The sequence below is a fragment of the Lactuca serriola genome, chromosome 3 (genome assembly GCF_051521515.1).
Source record: "Lactuca serriola cultivar US96UC23 chromosome 3, Lser_US96UC23_V15, whole genome shotgun sequence".
NCBI lineage: Eukaryota > Viridiplantae > Streptophyta > Magnoliopsida > Asterales > Asteraceae > Lactuca > Lactuca serriola.
This window is the reverse complement of record NC_136410.1, coordinates 49,937,787-49,952,801: the sequence shown is the minus strand read 5'-3', so window position 1 is coordinate 49,952,801 and position 15,015 is coordinate 49,937,787. Positions and strand designations below refer to the sequence as shown.

Here is a 15,015-nt window from a genome sequence, read left to right as displayed (position 1 = left end):
CAGGAACCAGCGGTACGAGTGATGAGGAGATCCGTAGGATTATCCAGGAGGAGGTGGCTGCGGCCATCAGGGCCGAGATACCAGAGATGTTCAGGTCTATCAAGACCACGCTGATAGAGACATTTGATGAGAAGTACGCTGCTCTTTCTGAGGCTGTTGTTGCTGCGGCCACTGCAACTATAGCTGCGACTAGGCTGCAGGTTGGTGATGCGTTGCTGTTCTGAGAGTTCAGCAACACAAAACCACCGGAGTTTGACGGGACCCAGGACCCGATTGCGGCGATGAGATGGATTTCATACATAGAGGGGTGTTTCTTTACTTGCTCATCTCCAGAGCATTTGAGAGTCCGGTTTGCGCTGAACCAGCTTCGCTTGGGAGCGAAGGATTGGTGGAAGTTTGTGACGGCACACTATACGCCTGCTGAGCTTGCAGCAGTGACATGGGAGAGGTTCACTGCTATGTTCCGAGATGAGTACGTTCCCCAGGTGGAGAGGGAGCGTTTGGCCCAGGAATTTCTGACCCTCAAGCAGGGAACTGAGTCTGTTACGGTGATTATGAGGATGTTTCATGAGTGGGCGATGTTCTGCCCAGAGCACGTGTCCTCCAAGCAGGCACGTATGAGCCGATATCTGAGCATTTTGAGGAGGGATATATGAGAGTTCGTGGCGAACTCGACGTACCGTACATTTGCCGAGCTTCAGGCAAATGCCCGGAAGTGGGAGATAGAGCTGGAGACCCAGGCTAGGGAGGAGGCTAAGTCTCAGGGGAGGGATCGACGACCGGTATAGTCTCAGCCGGTAGCCAAGCGGGCCAAGCCCACTGATTCGAGATCAGGGAACCAGAGGGGCCACACTTATGGCAAGTGCGGCAAGAGCCACGATGGGGTGTGCAGAGCAGGGTCTTGCTACAAATGTGGCAAGGAGGGGCATATGGCTAAGGACTGCCCCAAGGGGTTTGCAGTATGTTTTCACTGCAACCAGACCGGACACCGGAAGGCAGAGTGTCCGCAGCTGCAGGGATCAGCACAGGGAGCATCTCTGGGATCTACCCCTGCTGCCATCAGAGCTATTGAGAGTTGGCCAGTGAAGGCCGAGGCACCGAAGGCACGAGGGAGAGCCTTTCAGTTGACCGCGGAGGAGGTCCGCGCAGCGCCCGATGTCGTGGCTGGCATGTATTCTTCCGTTTATTTATTTTGATGTTGAGATATTATGCTTATATTATGTTATGCGTAGGTTCTTTTCTTGTGAGTTCTGTACCTGCCTTGGTGTTATTTGACTCGGGTGTGAGTCGGTCTTTTGTATCTTTGGCTTTTAGTCAGCACATCAGTGTTAGTCGTGAGTCGTTGAGTCGACCTTTGAGAGTTTCCATAGCTGACGAGAGGGTGGTATATGCCACAGAGGTGATCCGAGGGTGTGTACTCGAGATTTTCGGTGTTGAGTTCCCGATTGATTTAGTTCCTATTGCGATGGGAGATGTCTGTGTCATCGTGGGCATGGACTGGTTGAGCAGATTCGGAGTGGTTATCGACTGCGAGCGACAGCTGGTGACCATACGAGACCCTAGTGGGGGAGTTCTTACAGTGTACGGCGAGGGTACATGTTCTGGGTCAGCATTTTGTTCGGCCGCTAGAGTGAGACAATGTCTACAAGGAGGGCTGTAAGGGCTTTGTAGCGTATGTGATGGATACGCGGGTTGATTCAGAGAGACCGAGGACAGTTGATGAGGTTCCGATAGCGCGTGAGTTCCCGGACGTATTTCCAGAGGAGTTATCGAGCGTGCCTCCCGTGAGGCAAGTGGATTTTAGTATCGATTTGGTTCCGGGGGCCGCGCCTATCGCCAAGGTGTCCTATCACCTTGCACCTCCAGAGATGCAGGAGTTATCCTCGCAGCTTCAGGAGTTGCTGGGAAAGGGGTTTATTCGGCCGAGCAGCTCGCCTTGGGGAGCACCTATCCTTTTTGTCAAGAAAAAGGATGGTTCACACCGGATATGCATTGATTACCGGGAGTTGAACAAGATGACGGTCAAGAACCGTTACCCGTTGCCGAAGATCGACGATTTGTTCGATCAGTTGCATGGAGCATCTTGGTTCTCCAAGATCAATTTGAGGTCTGGGTATCATCAGGTAAGGGTGCGAGATGAGGACATACAGAAGACAGCGTTCAGGACTCGTTATGGGCATTACGATTTTGTGGTGATGCCTTTCAGACTCACCAATGCCCCGGCAGTGTTCATGGACCTCATGAACAGAGTGTGCAGGCCGATGTTGGATCGCTCGGTGATCGTATTCATCGACGACATTTTGGTGTATTCGAGATCTAGAGAGCAGCATGAGAAGAATTTGAGGGAGATCCTCGGAGTTCTGATATCGGAGAGGCTTTATGCCAAATTCTCCAAGTGTGATTTCTGGTTACGAGAGGTCCAGTTCCTAGGGCACCTCGTTAACCAGAAAGGGATATTGGTCGACCCGGCCAAAGTTGAGGCAGTGATGAGTTGGGAGGTGCCGAGGTCACCCTCCGAGATCAGGAGTTTCTTAGGGTTGGCAGGCTATTATCGAAGATTTATCAGGGATTTCTCCAAGATCGTCGTGCCACTCACCAGGTTGACCCGAAAGGGTGTCGCTTTTTGATGGGGCCCAAAGCAGCAGGCCTCCTTCGAGACACTTCGCCAGAGGCTATGCGAAGCCCCGGTGTTAGCCCTCCCATAGGGAATGGAGGACTTTTTGGTGTATTCTGATGCGTCGATCTTGGGGTTGGGAGCGGTGCTGATGCAGAGAGGGCATGTGATAGCATACGCATCGAGGCAACTGAAGCCTCATGAGACGAGGTATCCCACCCACGATCTAGAGTTGGGGGCAGTGGTGTTCGCCCTCAAGATCTGGCGTCACTATCTGTACGGGGTTCGGTGTACAATATACACGGACCACAAGAGCTTGAAGTATTTGATGGATCAGCCCAACCTAAATATGCGACAGAGGAGGTGGTTGGACGTGGTCAAGGATTATGATTGTGAGATCCTGTACCACCTGGGCAAGGCTAATGTTGTAGCCGATGCACTGAGCCACAGGGCGGAGAGCGCCCCATTGCGAGACGTATGTTTGAGATTGACCGTGATGGCTCCGGTGTTGGACACCATTCGTAGGGCTCAGGCTGAGGCTGTGAGATCAGAAAACCAGAAGAGAGAGCGAGTTGTCAGGTTGGTATCGGAGTTCGTTACCGACAGCCGAGGGCTTATGACATTTCAGGGTCGTATCTGGGTACCGTTTGTGGAAGGGATGCGTACCATTTTGATGGAAGAGGCTCATTGGTCGAAGTTCTCGATCCATCCTGGGGCCACTAAGATGTATTTAGATCTGAAGATGGAGTATTGGTGGCCTTTTATGAAGAGGGATGTCGTGTGGTTTGTTGAGAGGTGCTTAACATGTCGTAGGGTTAAGGCCGAGCACCAGAGACCGCATGGTAAGTTGCAGCCGTTGGAGGTTCCCGAGTGGAAGTGGGAACAGATTACCATGGATTTTATCACCAAATTGCCAAGGACTGCTAGGGGAGTCGATGCAATTTGGGTGATTGTGGACAGGTTGACAAAGAGCGCCCACTTCCTTGCTATCAGTGAGAGCTCTTCCGCAGAGAAGTTGGCAGAGATGTACGTGAAGGAAGTGGTATCGCGGCATGGAGTGCCGATCTCGATTGCCTCAGACCGAGATGTGTGTTTCACTTCCAGATTCTGGAAGAAATTTCATGAGGAATTGGGTACTAGGCTGCATTTTAGTACCGCATACCACCCCCAGACTGACGGACAGAGCGAGCGGACGATTCAGACGCTCAAGGATATGCTCCGGGCATGTGTGTTGGATTTCGGTGGGAGTTGGGACACGTATTTGCCCTTGGCAGAGTTTTCCTACAACAAAAGCCATCATTCGAGCATTGGTATGCCACCCTTTGAGCTGTTGTATGGGAGAAGGTTTCGGACCCCCATTTGCTGGGGAGAGGTTGGGCAGCGTGTTATGGGTAGTACCGAGATCGTGCTTCAGACGATTGAGCATATACAGCAGGTCAGGCAGAGGTTATTGACCGCTCAAAGTCGTCAGAAGAGTTATGCGGACAGGCGCCGGTCCGAGCTCGAGTTCCAGGTTGGCGACTTTGTACTCCTGAAGGTCTCTCCTTGGAAAGGAGTGATCCGATTCAGGAAGAGGGGCAAGTTGGGGCCCCGATATATTGGTCCTTTTTGGGTGATCGCAAGGGTAGGCAGGGTAGCCTACCGGTTGGAGCTACCTGCAGAGCTAGGTCAGATCCATGACACTTTCCACGTGTCGCAGTTGCGAAAGTGTATAGCCGATGAGTTGGTAGTGGTACCATTGGAGGATATTCAGGTGGATGCGAGCCTGAATTATGCTGAGAGACCGGTGACAATCAGGGATCGGAAGATCAAGGTTTTGAGGAATAAGGAAGTACCTTTGGTTTTGGTTCAATGGCAACATCAGAAGGGGTTCGAGATGACTTGGGAGTCAGAGTCGGAGATGCGAGGGCAGCATCCAGATTTGTTCGAGGAATGAGACTTCGGGGGCGAAGTCTGGTTCTAGTGGGGGAAAATTGTAACACCCCGAGATTCAGGTACATTTCTTTCACCCTTATTCTTTGTCAATTGGTCATGATTAGTCCTTGAGGGGAGGGGATATAGCAAGTGAGTACGTTGGGCGTACCATAGGGGTACGTTGCGCGTACTCATGCGCTTAAATTGGACGCGGAGTCGCCAAGGTACGCTGGGCGTACCCAGAGTTACGCCAGGCGTACCCGGCCCAGATGCAAAAACCCTAATCCGTCTTGTGCACTATTTAAAGGATGCTAAGGCTCATTTATCAGCCTCCATATCAGTGAGTGAAACCCTAAGAGAGAGCCTCTCATCGTCCTTAGTGTGTGAGAGTGTTGTTGGAGTTAATTGTGCTTTGGTGACTTGGTGAAGGAGAAGGAAAGGAGCTCTTGGAAGCTAAAGCTTGAGGTGCCATTTTGGATCTGAGATCTACAGAGAAAAGGGCTACACTTGGAGGTATAAAGTTCAAAACTTTCCTCTTCTTTTGGTTGTTGTTGCATGTGCCATTTCTAGGGCTAAAAACCCCAAAGGTGGAGACTTTATGAGTGTAAAGTGCTCCATGGTCCGAGATCTGTCCCTTTTCAGTGGTATTAGTGATTTAGAACCATAAAGTTTCCATATTGGATGTTAGTTTGAGGTCATGCTTGTGTAATAAGCCTTCTAGAGTTAAAGGATGGAACATTATGGGAGTTGGTGGCTTGTTCAGCCATGCAAAGGCTTAAAGTCGTCAACTTTATGGATTAAGAGGCTTAGATGTGGTCAGATCTAGAATTTAGACGTGGATCTTAACTGTTTAAGACCTCAAGAGCTAAGGGGATGAAGCTGGGGAGTACGTTGGGCGTAATCCCAACACGCGCCGCGTACTGGGTGGCGTTCCCCGATTCTGAGATGCAGCCGGGTACGCTCAGCGTACACATCTGGTACGCGCAGCGTAACCCGGAAAGTTGACTTTTGGTTGAATTTTAGGGTATGGTCTATTGTGGGGCCTTTTGAGTTATGAGAGGGGTAAAATGGTCTTTTACCCTTCTGAGAGTGTCATAAGAGGACATAGTCTAGCCTTTGAGAGTTATATTAAATAGAGTATTTATTTCATATGATTAGGCGGAGGCTAGGCCAGCGTTTACCGAGTCAGAGATTTACCGAGATACCAGAGGTGAGTCTTCTCACTATACTTTACCTAGTGTGGTAACAGAGTTATGTGACAGAGTACTATAGAGTTATATGCCAGTGTATTTGCATGTTATTTATGTGTTGTGATTTATTGTGATATGTGATATGCATGATTCGGAGTTACAGAGTTGGGACTTTCGGGTCCCTAGAGTTAGGACCAGAGGGCCCACAGAGAGTTGGGGTTGGAGGGCCCCACTGAGACACATTGACCAGAGGGCCGGCAGAGTTACAGCCTCGAGTGGCTATTATGTGTTAGAGTGATATTTTGGGGAACTCACTAAGCTTATGCTTACAGTGTTACGTGTTATGTGTTTTAGGTACCAGTGATGACCGCGGGAAGGCGCCGGCTTGATTCGTACACACACATGGGATTTTATGTATTTTGATCTTGGGAGATATTTTGTGAAACAAAGACATGATACTATGACATTTTATGAATGAATGAGTTTGTAAAGATGTGTTTGAAAATGCGAAAAATTGTTTTAATTTTTACGGTGTTACAAAAACTTATATAAATTATAAGTTTATACAGTCCATTCGTAATTTAATTCACAAAATTCACAATTTACTGCAAACCATTTTATACTAATTCACAAACTTAAAGAAATCAAAATTTCTAACCCTACTACTGCCACCACCACACGCTGCCACCAACCACCTATACCAGCATCGCAACCATTATTTTCTTCTAAATTAGATCTGTAAACAAAGTCATGCATTAATAATATAAATATTGCATTCACAGACTAATAAAACCATTTATTTCACTCATTTTGAATTTAATGCAAAATTATTATTAAAACCAATGTATTCTTATATGCTTATATAACACAACAAATAAATATATTCAGAAAAAAATTGACAAAAAAATTTATACATAAATCATTTATATATTAAATTGTGAATTTAATATATTAAGTCATGAATAAAATTTATATTATTTCAAAAGCAAAGAAAAAAATTATAAAATAATCACAGCTTAATGTCAATTCATTCACATCTTTATACAATCAATTCATAATTAAATACACAAAATTTATAGCTTAATATAGTCAATTCATAGTCTAGGAAGAAAATATACAGTTTAATGCAGTCAATTCACAATTTAAAACACAAAAGTCATAGTTTAATACACAAAATTTAAAGTTTAATACACAAAAAGTATCCATCCATAACCATATTTTCAGCTTAACACTCTTTCTATAGTCAATACAAACACAAAATTCATAGCTTAATACAAGTAACTTCATAGTTTCATACACTTATTCACAACTTAATCTAGTCAATTTACAGTTCAAACAGAAAATTCAAAGCTTAATACAGTCAATTTGTAGTTTAAAAAGAAAATTCAAAGCTTAATGTAATCAATTCATAGTTTAAAACACAAAAATGACAGCTTAGTAGACTAAATTCACATTTTAATACACAAAAAGTAGTATTCACATCCATATTATCAACTTAAAACACTTATTATAATTAATACACAATTTAATACATAAAATTCACAAACTAGTATAATAAATTTAAAGTTTAATTCAAAAAAAAAATTATATATTTACAAGTTAATAACAGTTAAAACTAAGATTAACAAAATTATATGACAAATGAGAGATTAAAATATCAAATTCACACATTAACAGAAAAAAAAAAACAAAAATATAATAGAGATCTACAACAAATGCAAGTAGAAAAACATAATATCAACTTAAAACTTTTAATTCATAGTTAAATACAGAAAATTCACTGTTTAATACCCAAAAAAAATGCATTCAAAAGCATATTTTCAACTAAAAAATTTAATACAATCAATTCACAGTTTAATATAATTAATTCATAGTTAAATATACAAAACTCATAGCTTAATATAGTCAATTTACAATTTAAACAACAAATTTACAGCTTAATGCATTCAATTCGCAATTTTAAACACAAATATCACAACTAAATACACAAACTTCATAGTTTAATATACAAAAAAATATGCATTCACAACTTAATTCACAGCTTAATAACTTACCAAATTTCATTAAGACATTTCATCAAACACCTTGTGTGCATCTTTTTATCAGAACTTCCTTCTGTAAACACAATCAATGTAAACAACATACACACAGTAGTTCTAACCTGAAAATGGACAAAAACATCATATCAGATGTCGATTTGGTAGTGTTTTGACCAAAAATAAGAGAGACAGAGATGAAAACGAGTAATAGAGGGGAAGGAGGCGACACATAACAGATCTGGAGGTGTAAATCATAGATTTCTAAGCGAAAATCAGAGATATGTCGTCAAAGATCATAGATCTACAGCTGGAGATCATAGATCTATAAAGAATCAACACAAATATGATGAAAACGAAAGCTTTTGGAGGTCGAAGACACGTATCAATGGTAGGTGGAGGTGGTGGTGCACCAGATCTGAACAATTTTGGTGGTGTTTCAAGGAGATTGAGAAAAAAAAAGGCGGATGGAGATATGTAACCGGAGCAACGTCATAAGAGAGGTTGGGTTGCTGTGGTAGATGTTTCTTCCGCCGAAAGTATGTGGTGGCAGTGGTTAGTGGCGGCACCGGAGGTAGCAGGTGGTGGTGGAAAGTCACCGGAGGTAAGAGAGAGAGGAAGAGATGTTTGGTGAGAGAGAGGGAGAATGAGCTTTTCCAGATCTGATGTTTTGATCTGGTATTTTAAATTTTAGATGAAATAATATGTTTGTGACAAAAATGCCCTTTATAAGCTAAAATTAGAGGTTCTTAGAGTTCTTATTATTTTTTGGTTCTCATTTAAACCTTTATATATATATATATATATATATATATATATATATATATATATATATATATATATATATATATATATATATATAGGTTCAGGTTCATTTGAGACCATTTTAATTTTGTGAGACCGTGAGACCAAATCTAAAAATAATTTTAAAATGCAAAATAAATGGAAAAATCCAAAACTTCTTTTTTTTAAATATTATTTTCGGAACTTGAATTAACTAAAAAAAATAAAAAAAAATTCCGTTTTTTTTGAAAAATACGTGAAATATTCTAATAGAATATTACACTAACATATTCTAAAAAATAATTTTAAAATGCAGAATAAATGGAAAAATCTAAAAATTCTTTTTTAAAATATTATTTTCGTAACTTGAATTAACTAAAAAAATAAATAAATAAATAAAAATAAATTCCATTTTTTTTAATAATACGTGAAATATTCTAATAGAATATTACACTGACATATTCTAAAAAATAATTTTAAAATGCAAAAGAAATGGAAAAATCTAAAAATTCTTTTTTTAAATATTATTTTCGGAACTTGAATTAACTAAAAATAAATTCCATTTTTTTTTTAAAATACGTGAAATATTCTAATAGAATATTACATTGTACATATTCTAAAAAATAATTTTACAATGCAAAATAAATGGAAAAATCCAAAAATTCTTTTTTTAAATATTATTTTTGGAACTTGAATTAACTAAAAAAAATAAAAAAAATGCGTCTAACGGTCTCACAAAATGTAGGTGGTCTCAAATGAACCTAACTATATATATATTTGTAATTTTTTTATGAAAAATTTGTTGTAAAAGTTAAGAAAATATTGGTTCCTCGATTCTAAGGTTTAAAATGGTTTATTGTTGAACCCGACTATATATATATATATATATATATATATATATATATATATATATATAGGGTTAGGTTATTTTGTTTTCACTATCTATTGTGTGCATGTATGACTGATTATGGATCAATCATTATAGTTATTTTAAGAAAGTAATTAATGCAAATTACATGTTGAAGATATAATGGATATTAATTACATCTTCAGCATTTAATATGCATTAATTAGTTTTCTTAAAATAACTAAAATAATTGTTCCAGAATCAATCATACATGCACACAATAAATAATGAAAACATTTGAACCTAACTCTATGTAGGGGGTGTGTGTGTGTGTATATATATATATATATATATATATATATATATATATATATGGATTGGTTTAATCTACAATATTCCTTAGTTTAATCAATATCTTAAATTCAAAAACTAAGGGGTTGTTTGTTAAAATAAAAAAAAATAAATAAAAAAAAAAAAATAAAAAAATAAAACTATTTCGGGGTCCGCCAAGCAAAACACGCGCAACACTTGACATTTCGCAATTGTTTGTTTTCTAAAAGACTTCTGACTTAAAAGTTGATGTGTGTTTTGCGCAACACTTGACATTTCGCAATTCTTTGTTTTCTAAAAGATTTCCGACTTAAAAGTTGATGTGTGTTTTGAGCGGCACATCACTTGACCTTTCTTTCAAATCGGTTCTCACTTTACTTTAAAGTATATTATTCAACATGAATTTTTTTCAAAAGTTTTATTATTTTAATAATATTATGAAAGATATTATAAACAATTAAAATATCATTTATATAATTTAAAACCGTTTGGTATGTTTTATATAAATATTTTTTGTTATATTGTTTATAACTAAATATGAATAAATTATAAAGTTAATCACTAAAATTACCAAATATGTTGAAGTTAACCGAATAAATATTTATCATCTAAAATTTAATAAAATGGAGATGTTATTTGCTAAATTTATAATTTTATTTATTGTTATTTTGCAATTATTACATTTAATTATTTTATATAACTGTTTTTAAAAATCATATTATGACAATGATCTTTATATTCGATTTGAATATGATTAAAACTAAATAATTTTTTTATTTTAATTTTTTTTTAATGATTATATGTTTAATTTCAGTTTATTTTTATAATAACAAACAAAGAGATTTTGCACACAGTTTGTAATAGTTTGTAATAGTTTATTTTTTAATGATTACAGTTTGTAATAGTTTGGCACATCCTCGTATAGAAGATTATAGATATCATTTGCACACAATATGCGTTTCCAAAAAACAAAGAAAACCTAATAAGAAAAGGAAATATAGACGTGTAAACTAGTTGTGGACCGCAAGGAAAAGACTTGTGCAGCAAGTACGACGTCAATCTCAAACCCAACGGGTAGGGACAAATTTCCATTTATAGTTTACACTTAAAAATAAAATACAACATTTGTACCTCGACTTGCATTAACTTACATATCTGGCTTAAAAGATTTGTTTTCTGTAATATTTCTCTCCAAAATTAACACTTGCATTTCATTTGAGTCTTTATGTCCCACAAAATACATGAAAGTGGCAGCACAACTTGAAAAATCACGAAGATGATGAAATATACAAATTGATTATGAGTTTTACTTTTACGAGAAGTTTTCTTTTATTAATTTATAATCTTAATCTAAAACATATATCTTTGTTATGTCATTTTGGAAAACTGGAGTTTACTATCAAATTGTTTTATTCATAAGTTAACAATCCATGTGAGTGAATTTGATCAAACTACAAATGAATGATGTTATTGAGTTAATTATAAAAATAATTTCACTTTTTTTATGTAGAGGAGACTACTGAAAAACAATAACATATGGATCATAACTATAATAACTCAAACACAAGGGACATGATTGAACATTATCCGTAGAAAAATCCTGTCCCTTTATTCATCATCAACAAGACTCAAAAGTCAAAAGTCGAAATCAATTACAATTTCTCTTTTACTCACCTGCTACTACTTAGTATTAGAACTTGAACCTATAAACACAGTGTGTATCTTCATACTTAAGGAAAAGAAAAGCATCCTACCTCGATCAATATCCTTTAGAAATGGAGCTAAGTTTTAGTATGATGAACACAGTGGTATGTGTTGTTGGAGTGATAGTGATGATATACGGATGGAGATTTTTCAACTGGGTCTGGTTGAAACCGAAGAAGATGGACAAGTTTCTCAGAGAACAAGGCTTAAACGGAAATCCATACAAATTTCTATATGGAGACATGAAAGAGATGGTGCAGATGACTGCAGATGCCAAATTGAAACCCATAAATCTCACCGATGATATCGTCCCACGTATCATGCCATTTCTTTATAACTCTGCTAAGACTTATGGTATGTATAAGAGCATCTAGTAGAGTTTATTTATGGAGTTTTTTAAAGGAAATTTTTAGAAAAAAAAGTTAACTGAAAATTCCTTTATAATTAGTTTCCTCGCAAAAATCCATTCATGTTAATAAACTCTTTTTAAAAAACCATTGACCAGATGAAATCGGTTAACAAAATTTCCAGCTTATATGGATAGATTTTATTTAGGTGAAATATATGTATGTTTGAACAAAAACTGATGTATTAATTAGGTTGTCTCAGCTTTGTCTACCTTATCTTGCCTTATTTTTAAATGAAGATAATTGGGTATTATGGTTTGAATTTTTTATGTGGGTACCTATCCATTTTATAATTCGAAATGGATTAAGTATGAATGACTTTTTTGGAAGAAAAAAAATAAAGTAATGGTTTTTCAGATAAATGTTGAAAATATTGTGATTTTTCAGAAAATTTTACATTTTTTAACGATACTTATACATTACTCTATCAATTTATAAATCTAAAAGTACACTCAACAATAGAAAAGTTTTTTTTTTATCAACTTACGAGACTCATCAATTTTTTTTTATATATGATTTTTTTTTGTATAACTTATCTATTTGCAATTGATTAAAAGATCCTATTATGTAATGCTCTAAACATATAATTTTAATAAAGTTGTTGGATATTATGGCTTGAACACTCTTGTTGTATGGAACAGTGAAAATATTTGTGTACAGGTAAAGGAAAGAATTTCTATACATGGATGGGCCCACGACCTATGATGCAGATTACAGAACCTGCACTAATACGACAGATTTTGGCAAATTATTCTCAATTTCAAAAGATAAATGGAGGAAATCCGTTGGCGAAGTTGCTAGCAAGAGGGCTAGTAGATGTTGAAGCTGATCAATGGGCAAAACATAGAAAGATTATCAATCCTGCATTCCATGTCGAAAAGCTTAAGGTTCATGTTCTTTATATATATATATATATATATATATATATATATATATATATATATATATATATATATATATATATATATATATATATATATATATATATATATATATATATGTAATTATAATTTATAAACCACTGATTCCATTAATGTTCCAAATATGTAGCATATGGTACCCGCTTTTTACATTAGTTGTAGTGAGATGATCAACAAATGGGAAGAATTAACCAAAGAAAGATCCTGTGAAGTTGATGTGTACCCTCATCTCGAAACCTTTACTAGTGATGTAATATCACGTACAGCATTTGGTAGCAGCTATCAGGAAGGAAGAAAAATATTTGAACTTCAAAAAGAACTAGCAGCGCTAGTTATCAAGGCTTTCCAATCAATATATATTCCAGGTTCTAGGTGAGCAAGTTTTCCATTAATAATTTTGGTTTTTAGCTGCATATTCTTTCCTAAAAACATCAAGTAATACTCTTCGATTATTCAACTATGATTTTGTAGATTTTTGCCTACAAAGAGTAATAGAAGGATGAAGGAGATTGACCGAGATGTGAGGGCTACAATAAACAAAATTATTAATAAACGAGTGACAACAATGAAAGCCGGGGAAAGTAGTAGCGACGATTTATTGGGCATATTATTGGATTCCAATTACAAAGAAATCAAACAAAAAGGGAACACCAATTTTGGACTTAGTACTGAAGAAGTCATTGAAGAATGCAAACTTTTCTATTTTGCAGGCCAAGAAACTACAGCAAATTTGCTCGTTTGGACAATGATTTTGTTAGGCCAACACACAAATTGGCAAGACCGTGCTAGAGATGAAGCTTTAAAGGTGTTTGGAAAAAGAAAACCTGATATTGACGGATTAAATCATCTAAAAGTTGTAAGTGTTTTTGCTTCTAGTGATTGGATTTACAAACCTTTTATTAACTAGATAAACGCATAATGAATCTACTAATATTTATACCAAGCTATATTTTGGAGTTTAAATAGAGCTTAATTATGTGACCCCATGTTTAAACTTGAGCCCTCACTTATCAGTGAGGTAATATCTAAAGCAATCTGCAACAAATAAAAGAATGTATGACCATTTTTTTTATGATTACACTTGATAGGAATTACGTAGTAATCACTTTTATTTGCAGATTAATATGATCTTGCTCGAGGTACTTAGATTATACCCGGTTGGTATAGGATTGGGAAGGATGATTCATGAAGAAACTACGTTAGGAAACATAACATTACCAGCGGGTTCACTCCTCCAGTTGCACATGATGCTTTTACATTATGACAATGAAATGTGGGGTGATGACGTGAAAGAGTTCAAGCCTGATAGATTTTCAGAAGGCGTATCAAAGGCAACAAAGGAACAAGCGTCATACTTCCCTTTCGGAGGGGGTCCACGTATATGTATTGGGCAAAATTTTGCTATGTTGGAAGCAAAAATCGCACTCGTTATGATTTTAAGAAGTTTCTCCTTTGAGCTTTCCCCTTCGTACATACATGCTCCGCATACTATCATCACTTTGCAACCTCAGTATGGTGCTCAATTGATTTTGCACAAACTTTAGTGGTTATGGTAGCAAAAACGAGATACATATATTGTTGGTTTATTTTTGTACTATATTATGTGTATAAAAGATGCTTTTTCATCGGAGCATCTAGACAGGGGCAAACTAATTTTAAAATCAGGCTTAAGAATAAAAGGAGTATATCGTAATAAAATATTAAAATGTAGTAATTGTTTGTAAGACATTGTATCATTTTTTTCTCTATTAAGTATTAAATAGATCAAGTATCCTACAATTAATGAAGCATGCGTGAAAAGGGTATTAAAAGGGAGAAACCAACTCCCTTTTAGCCGTTCATCAGCTTTTCCTTCTCCACCACCTTTGATTCTCCAATGAAATGCTTCCAGAGTTGTTTCATCGACGTCTGCTACACATAAATACAAAAGACCCTTTAATCCTCTTTCGTCTATGCCACTGAACGTTGAAACCCTTTCATATATTCCATGTGAAAACCTTACAATCTCCTCTTTCGCATGTCGCCTACTCTTTAACCCTCTTTAGATCACCATGGCTCAATCAGCAATCCTCAGCCGTCGATTTTAGACCACCATGACCACCAGGAGGAGCAACAGTCGTCGTCGGAGTTTTCTCTGCCTCCAATGTTGGAATTCAACTTCTTTCGTGATGACAATAAGGATGGTTCTATTAGCCATACCCGTCGACTTTGCGCTTCACCATTATGTCATCATTTGAAGAAATTAAAAGCACCATGGGTACTTCAAGAGC

The 15,015-nt window shown here is 37.3% G+C and overlaps 1 protein-coding gene across 1 annotated transcript; it reads left to right on the top strand.

Moving 5' to 3' along the window:
• The first annotated feature begins 11,354 nt into the window (after positions 1-11,354).
• On the top strand, positions 11,355-14,469 carry LOC145092232 (cytochrome P450 CYP72A219-like). Its single transcript, XM_079030162.1, has 5 exons — positions 11,355-11,772; positions 12,486-12,712; positions 12,876-13,117; positions 13,217-13,601; positions 13,864-14,469. The coding sequence occupies exons 1-5, from the start codon at positions 11,490-11,492 to the stop codon at positions 14,287-14,289; spliced, it is 1,563 nt and encodes a 520-aa protein (XP_078886288.1). The 5' UTR covers positions 11,355-11,489; the 3' UTR covers positions 14,290-14,469.
• The last annotated feature ends 546 nt before the right edge of the window (positions 14,470-15,015 follow it).

Coding starts and splice junctions, on each gene's coding strand:
- LOC145092232 (XM_079030162.1), top strand. CDS start 11,490: ATGGAGCTAAGTTTTAGTATGATGAACACAGTGGTATGTGTTGTTGGA. Junction 12,713..12,875: donor TCCATGTCGAAAAGCTTAAG/GTTCATGTTCTT, acceptor CCAAATATGTAG/CATATGGTACCCGCTTTTTA. Junction 13,602..13,863: donor GATTAAATCATCTAAAAGTT/GTAAGTGTTTTT, acceptor TTTTATTTGCAG/ATTAATATGATCTTGCTCGA.